General features: G+C 39.8%; 1 protein-coding gene across 3 annotated transcripts; it reads right to left on the reverse strand.

Moving 5' to 3' along the window:
- Positions 1-602: 602 nt before the first annotated feature.
- LOC135678374 (squamosa promoter-binding-like protein 16) lies at positions 603-15,992 on the reverse strand. Of its 3 annotated transcripts, XM_065191124.1 has the most exons (4): positions 13,678-15,985; positions 2,116-2,246; positions 1,138-1,557; positions 603-1,038 (listed from the first exon to the last, which is right to left on the reverse strand). In XM_065191124.1, the coding sequence occupies exons 1-4, from the start codon at positions 14,082-14,084 to the stop codon at positions 896-898; spliced, it is 1,101 nt and encodes a 366-aa protein (XP_065047196.1). In that variant the 5' UTR covers positions 14,085-15,985; the 3' UTR covers positions 603-895. The 3 variants fall into 3 exon arrangements, with proteins under 3 accessions (XP_065047196.1, XP_065047191.1, XP_065047182.1); XM_065191119.1 differs by having other exon boundaries at positions 603-1,557; positions 2,125-2,246; positions 13,678-15,992; XM_065191110.1 differs by having other exon boundaries at positions 603-1,557; positions 13,678-15,988.
- Between the last annotated feature and the right edge of the window lie 536 nt (positions 15,993-16,528).

A 16,528-nucleotide genomic window follows, 5' to 3' on the forward strand; every position in this document is an offset into this window, starting at 1 on the left:
ATTTGGTTCAATGCTTTATAGTGTTTGAAGCTCTTTTTTGTACCAAAAATATATGAAATATCCTAAAGATAATTTTAGGGTAGATATTATCTATTTAGATAATTCTAGGGATCAAAACATCATCGAGAACTTTTCATTAGTCAAACTCACCTACGATTCACAATCTTATTTAATAAATTTTAATTGATTTGCAATCTTATTTACTAAATTCTAATTTATTAGCTATCTTAGTTGGTAAATCTCTTCTACTGGGGATCAATTCTTTACACACGTAAAAAAGGAAAAACAAAAATAGTAATTTTGTGTTTGAACATCACCCGAAAACTTAATATCAAATTTTAGATAGCAGTCTTTTGAGAGGTTTATGATCTATTTGATCAAAATGATATAGTGTAGAGTTCTTTCTAATGATCTAGCAAATCAGAATTCGAGTCACCAAAATAAACTCTTTGCTGCATGAAATAACAACACTAGTATCTGGATTCATTTCCAACCATGCATTGTTAGGAGTCTTATGCACCAACCCATCCATTATTCAGTAGTCCTAAATAACACTGCATCACTTCCCAAATATCTGCCTGTATTATTGGACACACACAAGATTAAGAATTGGTTTGCTTGGTAATCATTTCAGATCATCATGTCAACATGCATCCTGTCTATGAATGACTTGATCAGAATGGCCAGGTGGTAGTATCAGAAGCATTACATAATTTTCAACAAGTATAACAACATGTAATGAAAATGAAGGCTGTAGAAGTTTTAAGACAAGATAGTGCATCTTCATCTCAGTAAAAAGGAAAAGCCGAGAGATCTCTGGATCTTTAAAAGATCAAAGTTATGCAATAGGAGAATTGAACTGAGTTAAGCGGTGGCTTGTTAGAGCAGCATGCTACTAAGGCCAAGAGAACAGAAGAGTCTGGCATGTTGCATCTGAAGAACCTTCACCGCCACCATGATATATATTCTGGCAGTTGATCTCAACATCATTAGCATGATCAGGAACCAAAAAGGTCCCGGTATGCTGATCCTCCATCCCTGCACATGAGAATCCAGTTGGTGTCACATTGTCAGGTGCCTGCAAGAGCGACTGATGCATGAGACTGCCATACTGTAAACTTGATACGAGAGGCTGACCCATGGGGATCCGATCAGCTGGTGGCACCATATGGCTTAGGCTGACATCTGAAGTCTGAGTCGGCGATGACAGAAGAGAGAGAGCACAATCGGAGTCAAAGACCTGGGTTAGCCCATTGTTGAACATCTTGCTGCTGCTGCTGCCACCACTGCTTCCGGAGGGAGCAGTTGTCCTTGGATTCAATTGACCTACAGAAGTTTGTAGTGTGGATTTGATATCCATGGCAGTCTTAGTATCCTGAATAAAAGGAATTTGGTTTCTTCCTTTGCTAAAGTTGTAAGAGGATCTGGGAAAATGTTGATGGTTGATGAATTGTGAAGGAGTATATGGGGTAGCGTCCTCGGTTTTCACCATTCTAGTCCAGTTGGATTCCAGTTCAGCAGTTCGAAATATTTGAGGACATGCAGAAAAACCTGTCACTGTATATACAGAAATTAATTAGGAACAATAATACATGTACGGAAGAAGCAACGTCTCATCATAATAGATGTGGTACACATTTACCGCGATAAAGTTATAGCAAGCATGTCATAGTCAAATGTATCAGTGAGTCTCCAAGAAAATTTCAGGCATATTGTCGGCTTAATAAAAAATTGTGAGAACCATGTCATATTATGATTGTTTGACTCAATTAATATCCACAGCAACAGTCATTTGACTGCATTTCTCAGTGTCATCAACAGCTAGTGACATTAGTTAATTACTAAAATATCAATGATAGTTCATTTATTCAAACCAAAATCAACATAGCTAATCAGCTAGAGACAAGATCAAGCAAATGAAATCTTTTGAAAAAGAGTGATTTAATAATGGCATCGGAAGAGGAAAATAATCATATGCACAAATGGGATGTGCCATTAACAATGTAGGGAAGATGCATATTCTATCAACATAGGGCTGAAACAGTTGCACCCAGTTTCAATTTGTTGCAAGCTACTCCAAGATAATCAAGTGTTTCAAATTAGAAAGAGGAAGACCTTGATGACCTGGAAATATGATCCCTGAATTTACAGAACTTGGCTGGGGTTTCCTTCGGCGTCGGTTGTGCCCATCAAGACGTTTCCTGCAACTTCGTTTTACCTCGTCAAATTCCTCTAGCAAATGAAATCTGAACAGACAAATACGTTAATACTGTATATCTTTTAAAGAGGTGAAGCAGAATCAACAATAAATGGATAAGCCCTAAAAGAACAAGATCTTATTTCCAGAACTTAGTGAGCACTAAACTGGTATAGACCCAAGCTTCACTTCATCCTCATACATATTTACACACCACAACAGATAAAAAGGTATCCAAGCAAAAAAAAAGGTGAACATGCTGACAAACAACAGAGTTGCAGAGAGCATTACACATAGAAGAGTAGGAACAAAACAGTACCATGGACTTGATTTCAGCTTGTAATAAACCATTTAATTGAAAAACTAGAAAAGCCAACTAAAGGGCTTGTGTAAGTTTCTAAAATATAATATATGTTTTTTCTTAATGTTCCAATAAAAAAAGAAGGGAAATATAAAGATATGAGTGCCTGATTTTGTAAATATCAGGTTGACTTTTCAGTATCCAAGTTCTTTATGAGTGACTGTTATTTCATATTATGTTAGTCACAAAGGTATGTTAACGTCAGAAGTGCATTTATGATACCTGTAGAGGTATATATCATATGAAATTACAAGGGAGCAGAGGGACACATACAAAATTGTATTTACATTCAAAATATTATTATAAAAAATTGATTTCTTTAAAAAATAGATGTTTTTTTTTAAATGTTCCAATCTAATTTTTCTTACCTTGCCATGCTATACGAAATTTTGTAGAAGTCAAGGTTTGCTAACATTGTAGGTGTACTTATGGTACCTATAAGAATATCTATCATATTTGAATCTTAAGGCATATAAAATAACAAGCAAATGACACTTTAAATTGCATCTAAAAGAATAAGGTCCAAATATAGCCGCCAATGGTAGAGTGATAAGATTTTCCCCTCTTGTCAACAGTTTCCATGCTCTCGAGGAGAAAAGGACACTTGCTAAAAGAGATTTGATGGAGAAAGAGGAGAAAAGAGAGATCAAGAGAGTTGAAAAAAGGAGAAGAAAGATCTTCAATTCTTATATGCTTTTGGGTCTCACTGTATCTTTATTCACATATTCTCATCCCTCATCTTATTATTGAATGAAGATGCACACAATAGGATTTATTATCATAAGAGTACAACAAAAACAAAGCCGTAAAGTTTCGACTATTTAGGCTCAATTACATGGATATTTTGTCACCATTAAAATCTATAAAGAGTCATATATTTAGTTAAATTAAGAGTATTTAAATTTTTATTTATAGTTTCTAGAAAATTTACGTTACAAAAGCCCTTACTGTTGAACTTTTACCCAATGGTGCCCTCCTAATTGATTTTTACTTGGGGACGCTCTTTTTTCGTCAATTTAACAAAAGTACACTTTCGCCCTCCACCAATCGCCCCGACTGCTAGCACACCACTAGCACCTCTACCATCTCCGCCTCATCGGGATAACCTAGTCGTGCACTTGCTTGTGACTAAGGCGAAAGGCCACGTGGCCACATGCGATGTTGGCTGAAGTGATTGCTAGCAGGCTATGCATAGCACTGCAGTGCTAAGGTGCTGGCTGCCGGTGAGGATTCTGTGATGTTGGGTTGAAAGGGAGGGGCAAAGAGGAGGGGGGGAAGGGAGGAGGCGATAGGCAATAGGGAAGGGCAAGCGCGAGGGAGGAGGAAGATAAGGGAGAAGGGAGGAGGGGGAGGAGGCAATGGTGAAGGGCAGGCGACAGGGGAAGAGAAGGGGGGAGGGAGGAGAAAGGGAAAGGGAGGAGGGGGACGAGGGGATGGGCAAAACCGCTCACAGTAGGAGCAGGTGGCAGAGGTGACAGAGGCACACCTTTGATCGAAGGCGATTGGTTGAGGACGAAACGATATTTTCATTAAATTGATAAAAAATGGACGACCCCAAGTAAAAACCAATTGAGGGGCGCCATTTGCTAAAAACCCAATAGTAAGGGCTTTTTTAGGTAAAATACCCTAGTCTCTATTAAAGTCTTTTTAAGCCTTCTCAACCTTATCATACCATTAGCAAATCACCTCTTCTAATTACCACATTCAGTAGGTCTTCTAAGCTTATATCGTCTTAAACATGCCTATATCATCTTAAATGATTGTCCCTAATTTTATCCCCTATTGAGGGGATATGCGATAGTTTATTAAAACATTTTTCTTTCCTTATCTTTTAAAGTAACTCCATACATCTAACTCAACATTCTCAACTCAGCTTCACAAACCTTTTTTTTTGTATATGTTGTTTCTTAACTGCCCAATACTTAGATCAATAAGGTATTGTAGATCTAACAAAATCCTAACTGTCCTATAATTTTTTTTATCTTAAAGGTGCCTGAGGACTCTTGACACTCTCGTCATTTTAGCTATCTTGATTTTATTTTATGAATAATATCTTCGTCAATATCTTAAATCTTATTCAATAATTGAACCAACATACTAAACTTTAACTTAGTGAAACTTTTTGTTTATCCAACTTATTTATATCCTCAGGTCTATTTTTATTATTACTAAAATTATATATCATATATTCATTTTTAGTCCAATAATCTAAAACATTTAGTTTTTAACGATTGTCTAGTAAATTTATCCATTATCCTTGATATAGTTTAAATAACTAGGGAGGTCTATATGTAAATGACTTATAAATTTATCCATCATCCTTGATACAGTTTTATACTAATAGGAAACTCATTATTAGACATGCTCCCTACAATAGTCTATAGTACCATACATATCTTAAATAACATCAATATAATTCGTCGATAAATCTTTTTTTTTCTACAACCAGTCACAATAAATTCCTAGGAATTTCTTTGTAGACTTTCTCTAAATAAGTAAGAACCATATGTAGATCTTTCTTTTTCCTCTCTACTTTTTCATTACTTATCTTAACAAATAAATAACTTCTATTACTGAAAATCAAATTAATTTTCAGAAATATTTGTTTTAATTTTTATCCTACTTACGATAAATATTTCCTAAAGTTTCATAATATGAGTCACGGTTTTGATTCTTCTATAATTAGAATTTGTATGTCACCCTTATTCTTGTAAATTGGTATTAAAAAGCTCTTCCTCCATTAACGAGGCATCTTTCTAGATCTCAAAATTTTCTTAAGTAATATAGTTAATTAATCTATTCCTCGATCTTATAAACTTTTCCTAACCTCAATAGAAAGACCATCAGGTCCTGCACTTTTTTCCATTTTTATCTTTTTATGATGTCCTTTACTTTACTAGATCTAACTCTATGAACATAATTATAAAATCTACCACTATTATCTATCGTTTATCACTATTATTTATTGTTTATAAAATGTTTATTAAATAATTTATAAAAATAATTTCATCATCTTTCCTTACTTTCATTATCATTAATAAATATTCTTTGGTTTCATCATTAATGCATCTAATATAATTTAAATCCTTACATTTTATTTTCCTAACTTTAGCAATTTAATATTTTTTTCTTCATCTTTAGTACCTAATTTATTACAAAAATTATCATGTTTTATATCTTGTCATACTATCATATTAACAACTCTATATTGTTAGATTCTTTATATCTTTTAAATTTCTCCTTATTTTTATAAATTTGTCAATCTTTAAAACATGATCTTTTGGTAATAATTGTTTTTTGAACTTTCTTACACCACCTTTTGTATAATCAAGAATCTTCATTGTTAAATTCGTAATCTTAAAAACATGATCTTTTGGCAATAATTGGTTTATGAGCTTTCTTACACCACCAACTCTCTTAAAGTTACACATCTACCTTTTGTTTGATAAAAAATCTTCGGTGTTAAATTTGTAATCTTATTAACCATCGTAATCCACATAATATTAATATTATCCTCATCTAAGTTTCGGGTCGTCTCCCTTTTCTCTATTCTTAAAAATCCTTACATTATTATCTTTAAAATTTCATCACCTAGTCCTAATAAATTTTTCTACTATATTTCTTCTTATATGATTTATTATCATATAAATAGAGACATAGAGAGACATAAAGCTGACATTGCACCGCCACAAAAAGTTCCCTTTTATAGCACCTAATAACTCTTATAATAGGTATCTAATTGAAAAAATAACTAACTCTAACCTATATATATAAGAACTTTTGGACATTATACTTTGACTCTAACGAAGACTTAAAAGGCCTCCCATATTCATCTTTGAAAATAAGGATGTAAGCATATTGATATTTCCTAACTCAAATATAACTAAATCTCCCCAGGCAAGAGTGCTAGCTAAGATATTAAACTACATATTTAGGTATTCTTCATTGTTTATTTGACATATGGAAATACTCGATATCAGGGTTCTGAATACCGTACCGAGTGGTACGTCAGTGCGTACAGAGTGGTACACCTAAATTAGGCATAAAATCTTCTGAAAAATAGAAAAACACAACGGTTCTTAACAAAAAGGTCAGCATTCTTTTAGTCAATATTCCTTTTTAATCTCGAGTATTCTTCTATCATGCTTCGTGTTGATCACTCCAATTACTGAGCTCTTTTAATACCTTTCGTAGACTTTATTAAGTACTAATCAGAATAAAAACTTCAATCCCAGAAACCTTCGGCATCTGCCCATCCGCTTACAATCTTCGTGTGGATTGTTCTTGCTAGATATGGGCTCCGCAAGTAGGTCCCTGGTCATTCCCAATTGTCTAAGGGTAGCTAAACGAGCATTGTTGTCGATGTACACAAAGCATTTTGAAAAATGAGGTCAATTGGTGGGCCCCATGAACGAGGTACATGGCAACGGGGAGGGAAGAAAGCGTGTACATGGCGAAGCTGGCAGAGCAGTCGGAACGTTACAAGGAGATGGTGGAGTACATGGAGGTCACCGACGCGATGGGGGAGAAGCTCATAGTGGAGCGCAACCTCCTCTCTATCACCTACAAGAACGTCATCGTCGCACGTCGCGCTGTCACGGACAAAATTATAAATTGGGTGTTCGACGTGATGCTTATGTATGTCCGTGTCTTTTGGTTTATTCATGCTTTGCACAGCATATAAAGAGCTAGCAATAGACTTAGCAACCCCATTTTCTTTCGATCTGTTGTGGACCATTTTGGATCCTTTGTTGTGCGACCATTCAGAACTTGTGATTTACATTGGTTATAAGGTGTTTCGTGAAATGATTGTTTGTGGATCCTGAGTGAAGCGTTTTCTCTAACCCGTTTTTTCTTTTGTAGGCCCTAAGGGACCATAGGAGGTTTCGGGGAGGCTGACTTTTGCGGACGGACACGCAAGGGTGTCGCACGATGCAAAACCAGCTATGTCTATAACATATGGTATCAGAGCGGGATAAGCACTCATAGAAACACTTGGCATGCAAACGTGGGGGACCTAGCGGGGCTGCATTGAGGGCAGCCAACACGCACGATCGTTTGGGGGGAAAACGGGCATTGAGATGTAGGGAAAACGGGCATGGAGATGTAGGGAAAACGAGTCGCTCAGAGTAATAGCCAACCCTTTGTGCAAGAGGCACCACGAGGACAAGCAAGCTAGGAAGAATGTGTAGCGCATAAAGGTTGGGATGACTGAGTTTGAGCTATGGCTCAACGTTGGCAACCATACTTGATGGTGCTCAAAGCAAACGAGGCGCTTGGTAAAGGATGAGACCATGTAAGGTAGAATGGGTTGTTCAGCGACCAAAAGAGTTGTGCAAAGCTCATAAAGATAAGGGGAATTGCAAACTCGAAGAATTTAGTACTCATGCAAAGGCTTGTATGCGAACGATGGAGTGTTTATGGCCATCCCATGGCGACCGAAACTCGACGTCATGGAGCATTAAAACTTTCTCTTCAACATGAGAAGGATAAGTCCGTAAGAGGCTGAAGTGTGCAGCGAGTTCAGCATGTTGCTAAGCCTTGAGGAGTGCAGCAAGAGTTGTATTGACGTGGAGTCACAATCGAGCAAGTGCATTTACGGGAGGCAGAACAATGCACAGTTTGTTCAGCAAGGCAGAGTAGTCCAAGGGATGGTGGTCTCCGAAACTTTCAGAGAGAGGAAGCGAAGAGAGAAGTTACTCCAACGGAACAGATAAGTCCCGGCTCTCCAAAGGGAGAACCATGTGCAACAGACCGCACATGTTGAGGAGTACCTCAAAACAACTTCACAAAGCTCAACGGACCGAGCAAGCGACGAGGAGTCGTTATATGATCTCGCTTAAGATAATGCATTGGGGAATGCATTACGAGATCAAGTGGAGAAGCGACCCAAGGCAACACAAGATAAAGGTACAGTTAAAATCGATATGGAGATCGGACTCAACGAAGGGTTGACCCGCGGAATGGTGGGTGCGAGGGCCACCATAGTTCAATGCAAATCGAGGAGCAGAGCAACTTGTGTGTAACTTGGCGAAGTACCTAAGCCGCATGAATGGAGCCGGCATAAAATATGGAACATGAAGCGGAAGCACAGAGCTTTCCTTGGACAAATGTCAAGGACATGAACTCTTGTAGAGGCAAGAGTAGAATCATGTCGTTCCATGGGTCCCTCATTCTGATAGAGCGAACTCATCCTGCATTGTGTCAAAGACGAAGTGAGCTTCAAGGCACATGTACCTTACCTCGGAGAAGCATTTGACGGAGGAACTAAGGTGACTCAACTTATGGAGGCGAAGTTGGGTTCAGAAGGCTTTGGCATGGGGCAAGAGGACACGGAAGCGGGTACTCTTGAAGAATATGCCACAGTGCTACAAATCAAGTTACTATAAAGGAAGCGGTGTTCAACGAAGATTGTGTTGGTAGGAGCAGGAGCCCAGGATCCAAACAATGGTGCACTTCGGGAGCTAGTAGACAACAGACTATCCTAGAGAGGTGCTTTGTCTAGGTGTGACCCGAGAGCGGGTAGACAAAGGTTGATTGCCAAAGGAGCGAACACCATCGAAAGTGGAAGAGGCCTTGCAATATGTTGGCAAAAGCCATACATGGAGGGATCACAATCCGAGTTTATCCCACAAGGATCAGAGTGCAATGAAGATGTCACCAGGAGGCGACATGGTGCAGCAAATCGTGGTAGAACAGTTCGTAGCAATGCGATACACACGAATCTAGTCCCATGAGGGACTATATCATACGGAGGTATTATCGGGAGATACTGGGAGCTCCACTTCGGTGAACAACACAATGACAAGAAGGGCTATGGATTCAAGGAGTGAAAGACATGGTACCGCATAGACGGATCTTCCATGCATCGAATTTTGTATCGATTGAAAGCCTTGGTCATCAGCATATAAGGGCTATGTACCACCGAGGAAAAAGTTCGAATGCAAGTACCAATGAGTCCCATGGGAGGGACTTGATCATACAGAGGTATGATCAGGGTGGTTGGAGAGTTAGACTGCTCTAAAGCCCATATTCGCTTAAGGGAGCTCGACAAGTCAAAGGACAAGGCCGAGTAAGTGAATGTTGCTACCAAAGAAGCTAAGGAGAACAGAATCAATGTGAACCCTGCAACATAATGGCAGAGGCCATGCATGAGAGTTGCAGTCTATCTTTCCATCGACCAAGGGGAAATGTTTGGAGAACACAAAGGTGTTGAAGCAGGGGGTTGATAGGGGCGAGAAAGCGACGAGTCCAGAGGGACTTAGCTACCCAAAACCAAGCATCGGTTAGAATGGAGGTGGACTCGGAGGAGTGCCACAGAGGCAGATCTACCGATCGCGAAGAAAATGATGCAGATGTGAGGCGACAGATAGTAGGGTCATGGGCATGGCAACGCTATGAAACCGCAGAGGCAGGACTTTGTGAAGTCATCGATCCCTTGCTCTCATGAGGGGGAGCGCTTAGTCATGAAAGGGGCCAAGGAGGTAGAGAATACAGAAGCAAACTCCAAGTACAGTGACAAGGCTGAAGGGCAAAAGCCAGGGAACTTCGTAAAACCGGTGTCAACGAGCTTCTCATTAAGATAGTCGAAAGTGGATGACTTCGGGTCGATGCAAGAGTGCACGACCGAAGAACAAAGTATGCAATACGCGGTGTTGTACCTTTACTACTCAATGGAGTATGTGACTAGGTTGATGGAGAAGATGGTACAATCCCAAAGGCGACCAAAACTATTAGAGACTTATTCCAGGTTGGGGTGAAAACTTCCTGCATTTTAGAAGTTCGATGGCATTGGAAAAGCGAATCATAGTAACTAACTCAATACAAGGAGTGCAAACACTTCAAGTGCTTCAGAAATATGAGCAAAGAGCAGGTGAAGGCCAGTAACCAGCTCGATGCATGGAATTTAACCCTCGAGGAAGTAGGCGAAGTCAAGTAACATTTGCCTTCTCAACTCTTAAGAGAATGGGTGAAACTAAGTACCCCAATTCTCTTATCTATCCAGCAGAGGAGCTCTGCACATGTTCAAAGACTCTTCGAAGAAACCAAATTGAAGACAATAATTGTCAAATCCCCACCAATGGTGATCAGTGCTACTGAGAGTAGATTATCCGCTTTATTTCCCAAGTTAATTCCAATCGAAAGCGGAAGTGATGCGAACCTACTTGGAAGTGACAAATAAGTGAAGGAAGAGTCGATGGACAAATTTTGTGAAGGAAGGACCCAAAAACTTCAAAAGTTTGCGAGGCGATGCTCGTTAAAGCTCCAATAGGCATCCACCCAGTTCAAGTGGCATGAGACATTTGAGAGACTGACGCATACTGATGATGGTCTTTTCCTTCATTTGAAGGATCCACAGGAACCAATAGGGATCAACCCAACTCAACCAACCCCATAATAGAGTTAAAGTCATTGGCGAGTTGAAGCAGTATGACGGATTAAAAGTTCGACTACTCAACAACAACAGCGGAGAGCAACTGGGAGCCAAGAGGCGCATTGCAACTAGAGTAGAAGATTGAAGACTTAGCAAAAGGCAAGGAGTTGCAGCATCGGCAAAGGCTTTGACGAGGATGGCGAAGGAATAAGTGGGAGACAATGTAACGGACAAAATTATAAATAGGGTGTTCAACGTAATGCTTATGTATGTCCTTGTCTTTTGGTTTATTCATGCTTTGCACAACATGTAAAGGGCTAGCAATAAGCTTAGCAGCCCCATTTTCTTTCGGTTTGTAGTGGACCATTTTGAATCCTTTGTTGTGCGACCATTCAGAGCTTGTGAAGTATGTTTGTAATTTGCACTGGTTATGAGGTGTTTCCTGAAATGATTGTTTGTGGATCCCAAGTGAGGCGCTTTCTCTAACCCGTTTTCTCTTTTGTAGGTCCTAAGGGGCCATAGGAGGTTTCGGGGAGATTGACCTTTGCGGACGGACACGCAAGGGTGCCGCACGACTTAGGCAAAACCAGCTAAGTCCGTGACAGCATGTCTTGGCGAATCATCTCCTCCATCGAGCAGAAGGAGGGCTACAGAAACCACGACCACATGGTCACCATCCGTGGCTACCATGCACGGATCGAGTCCAAGCTCGACTCCATCTATGGTGGCATCCTCCACCTCCTCGATGCTCGCCTCATCCCTATAGCTACCATCACCAACTCCAAGGTCTTCTACTTGAAGATGAAGGGTGACTATTATCGCTACCTAGCCGAATTTAAGACTGAATCTAAGTATCAAGCAGTAACACTCGAAATTTCGACCGTTACTACCCGATAAAGTCTCATATTGTCCAATATAAGTCTATCAATGGTACTGCCCGGTAGCCGACAGTCCGTGTACCGATCTATTAGTTGACCAGTATGTACCGCCCGTACCGAGCAGTATGATTCGGTATTAAAAACCCTGCTCGATATACAACTAGAATCTTGTTTTTTCTGCAATTCAAAATATCTTTGATCTAATGCTGGGATATTGGATTAAAGAAAAGGTAATAGTGTAAAATACATTATTTGACAATCATGATAGGTCTGAAGGGTTAAGGGGGATCAGAGTTATTTAAACTTAAACTTTAAATTATTGGAAAAATCTCTCGGCTACAGTTTCATACTTCTTTCTGCAAGAGTTAATTCTACTCTTTTTTTTGGCACATAACTGAGACATTTGAACTGCATACTTGGAATCCTATATAACGGGAAGTGCATAGGCTCCCTATTTGGCATTTTCGAGAGTGTCAACTTATCCTTCAATGTACAATCTAAACTTGGAGACGATCCATCTTTGGTCCATGTGAAAAAATGAGTCATGTCAAGTGCTGAGCTGACCTTGGAATAAATGTCACAGGAAATGGAGATCAAGCCCCCCATTCTACTACTATGCAAGATGAACATCAATTTGCAGTGAACAGATAAATTGGTGAATGAGGACAGCCAAACGAGCTGGAGATATAAAAAAGTTAAAGACAAATAAGAAAATAGGACCAAAAATTTTCTCTAGTGTCTTTTTTTTTTGGCAGATGGGGGAATATTCAGATAAGCCTTTACAGAGAATTAGTCACAAATGTCAAAGAAAGGAAGTTATGTATCAAACACTTGCACAAACCGGATGAGTCATGGAGAAAAAAGATAGTTACTTGTAATGGTGAAATGACTAAAGACAAAAAAGGTGAAAAAGAAGATATGGTAGATATTGTGCCCACAATAAAGTGAGAATTTAGTTCTCAAGATAAGAAATCAGCAACAACATGAAAAAGCAAAACACTGAAAAACAAGGAATCACAAGCACAAGGGAATAATTGCTAGTGATTTGATAAATCCACAAAGAATCCCCAGTCAAAAAGAAGGTAGAAGGTCCCTCACATTTGACTGAGAAAATACAATTTAGGGGTTTGACTATCAAGAGAGATGTACCACATACAATGGCTACCAAAGAAGAATTATGAAAGAATAAGGCACTAACATGTGTAATTGAACAAGCTAATAAAAATTTGTCAACAAGAACTCCATAAAAAGGTTTCTAACTCAAATCAAATTCTTAAAACTCGAAGATATTTATACCAAAGCTCCAAGCATCAGATCAAATAATTGCAAAGAGAAAACTGAAGCAAAAACAAGCATATGAGCAATGCAATTATCGATAAACAAAAAAGAGTTTCAATGTTTTAATGTTTAACAGAACAAAAGGTAACTATGTCGCCACACCAGTAGGCAAGTCTAAATGTAATATTAAAAGAGCAACCAGACCCTACTAAATAATGTAAGATCAGAAAAGACAGTGACTGCTAGGATCGTTTAATCAACAGTAAATATACAACATATGCATACAAGAAAAAATAATCTTATCCAGATCATTAATAGAATAAGAAATAATCAAATCATAATGAGAACAAAGAAGGTCAAAACCCAAAGATATGGATGGGCAACATGAAATAGATTTGAGAAAAAGGAAGTTTGCAGATAAAGGAAGAAGTAAACAATTGAAAACCAATTTCAATATCAAAAGAAAACGACAAATTACTCCGACAACAAGCATTCAGATGGATTAAATACCAAAATAGTTAGCCCTGCACACTGGTAATGGGAATTTAAGGAGGAGATGAAATATATGCAAGAGCTCCTGTTCCATTACCTGCTGCACTGCTGGCAGAAGCGCTGCTGCTGGCCGCGGAGCACCACCATCGGAGTCTTGGAGTGCGCCTCGCAGACCTTATGGCGCCGGTGATACTCCCTGCACTTGCTAAGATCAGCGTTGCACCCGTCGACCAGGCACGAAACGCCGTGGGCCGGGGCCCGCGGCCTCTTCGACGGAGCCGATTGAGATGCCATCGCCATCGACGCAGCAGGATGGGAGTTCCACTCGGTTGATGACCCAAAATCTCCCAGTCCCCCGAGCTTCAGATCGACCGAGCAGTCCAGCCCACTCGACTGGCACGTGCCGCCGCCGGTCGACCCGACCACCACCGAGCCGATACTCAGCTCGGCATCACGGCCCAATTCTTCCAGGTTCCATGGAGGCATTTTAAGATCCCAGTCCATGAAGGCTGCCTCTCAAAGGCCTCTACCTCTCCTTTGTGCTCTCCTCTCTTCACTTCTCTTTCCACCCTTCCCTTTCACTCTCGTCTCTTACACCCACCTACACCTCTCTCTGTCAGTCCGGTCTTGTTTGCTTGTCTCATCAAGAGTCCATCACATAACATAACGATGAGTAGATATTCCCCTCCGTGAATGCCATCATGGAGTTGGCCAGAGCAAGGGAACCACAACCAGAAGAGGAGATGGCAGTAGGGGGGGTGGGCAAGGAATGAGGACAGACGAGAACGAATTGAGTAGGGAGTTCACAAGCAGGACACTGGAAGTACACGCAGTATCCAGGAACAGAGAGACCAACAGCAACACAAGATCTAACAGGCCACTCCGGGAAACCTTATCTAGTAAAACTGATTAAAGAGCATCAAAAGAATCAAAAAGTAGACATGGTATCCAGGAATAGATAGATCAATAGCAATCCAAGATCAAAACAGCTCAAGCTCGTGGATGGGGATTCAAACCAAGAGAGCCGTGCAGTAGCAGAAAAGACCTTGCAAAAGCAGAATAAGCAAAGAAATAAAGGTAGGGGAGGAGGTGATGGAAGGCCGGGCAATACGGGGACGTGTATGCGGACTCTAAAGCGAAAGCACAACCCAAAAAGCTGGAAGACAGCTGCAGGCCTGTCAGTACTTGCAGACAAGTGCAGCAGGCGACTGATTTGGTTTGGAGCATTCCAACCATTCAATTCCTGACATGGATTCCAAAGAGAACAATGAATGTGAAGGGAAAAAGGGGAGCTAAGTTGTGTAAGGCTAAGCGCCCTGACAAACCTTTTTCCTGTTCACCTGTTCTACAGCCAGTCGAAAGAAAGAAACAGGCATGGAGGGGGCATGTGTTACAATTATTGCATGGAGTTAAACGTTCACGCTGAGTCATGCCATACAAACAGCAAGCCCTCCTCCCTCCTCTGTCTTCATTTACTTCTTAGGCTTTACCTCGAGTTAATTATACTGGAGGTAGAAGAATCAGAGGATCTACGTGTTCCTTCAAAGAGTGAACTCAGTTGATGTGCCCCAATTCCAAAGTGCCCCGGTGGCTGGCGGTCAAACATCAAGACCTATGCGTTCAGTATTTGCCGAACGAAGTCTTGCCCTCGACCTGCGCCCAAGAATCCAAGTTCCAACACCAAATCCTTGGAGTTTGCGAAGACGATTCCTCTTACTTCTTCGTGGCTCACGATGCCTTGTGCAACAAGGAAGGCCTCCTCCTGATGACTCTCCCTACCAACCCGCACAGAGGAAGCCTATCTAATCGGGATGCTGATGCTAGCGGATTAGTACAGTCGTTATGCCATGTTTGCATGAACATGCTGATGCCTTTGGCAGCTAATTAATTGTCTTTGACGTCCTAAGCTGAATTGATCAGGCCAGAGTGTGGTTAGCTTAATCGTTGCAGGAAGACAAATTTGGCAGGGCGATCCAGCTTGAACTGCAGACAGCATTGACATTGAAGGATAAAATCATCGATATGGCGGCCACATGTTGAATGCTTTTGTTGCACTTAGGCAACTGTTTACTAGGCTGTTGTTTATAAGATTTTTCACTGTTCCTCGGCAGATTTGTAATCTGCAATGACACAGTGCCATTAAAGAGAGAAACCTGACGTAAAATCATTTTATTTCTTGGTTGTGCTGCTTTGACCCCCTTCCATGGCTTTGGGATTGTTTGCTTCCTATAGCAAAAGAGCTTTACCTACCATGTCTACTCTCAGAGTAAAGATTATTTTTCTTCTTCAGAAGTTCCAAGTAAAGATCAAATTAAGAAATCTGTAAACAGTATGAATACCATTTACAAAAAAAGGAGACAAATAATATTCAAGGCACATTGGAACAGTCTCCACCTTGACTTATATAGTAGAATAGAAACCTTTCTTCATCTTCTCCATCAAAACACTGTGAAGTCAATCGTTGCAAGTACCAAGTCTCCGAGCAAATACTTGAACTTAGCAATCGGAAGTGACTTCTTTATCATATCTACTGGATTTTGATAAACAACCAATAAACAAACAATGTTGTCTGAAGAGTTATTTCGAGCTTCCCAAACTCCATCCGTGTGACCTTTACATTCCAATTTAGTTGGCTCGCTAAATACATTCAAATATTGGTTTTAGAGTCCATTTTTAAATCTTTGTTAGCTATCAAACAATCTTAAATTATATATAAAATATTGGTCTAGTAATATACTAGATAAAGTTACTAAAGATTGAGGGGCCTAAAACCTATTCATAAATTCGACACATATGGCCCAGTGATAGTATACCAAATATTTTTATATCTAAAATATTAATCTTATGGTAGCATACTAAATCTTATTTTTTTTAAATAATTAATAATTCAAAAAATCATCCAACAAATTTTTATAGTATATTAGATAGATTAGCTAGTAAAAACCTTG

Source organism: Musa acuminata, chromosome BXJ1-1 (assembly GCF_036884655.1).
Source record: "Musa acuminata AAA Group cultivar baxijiao chromosome BXJ1-1, Cavendish_Baxijiao_AAA, whole genome shotgun sequence".
Lineage (NCBI taxonomy): Eukaryota > Viridiplantae > Streptophyta > Magnoliopsida > Zingiberales > Musaceae > Musa > Musa acuminata.

Coding starts and splice junctions, on each gene's coding strand:
- LOC135678374 (XM_065191110.1), bottom strand. CDS start 14,084: ATGGACTGGGATCTTAAAATGCCTCCATGGAACCTGGAAGAATTGGGC. Junction 2,247..13,677: donor TTCTGCCAGCAGTGCAGCAG/GTAATGGAACAG, acceptor TTGTCTGTTCAG/ATTTCATTTGCTAGAGGAAT. Junction 1,558..2,115: donor CATATTTCCAGGTCATCAAG/GTCTTCCTCTTT, acceptor CTGTATATACAG/TGACAGGTTTTTCTGCATGT.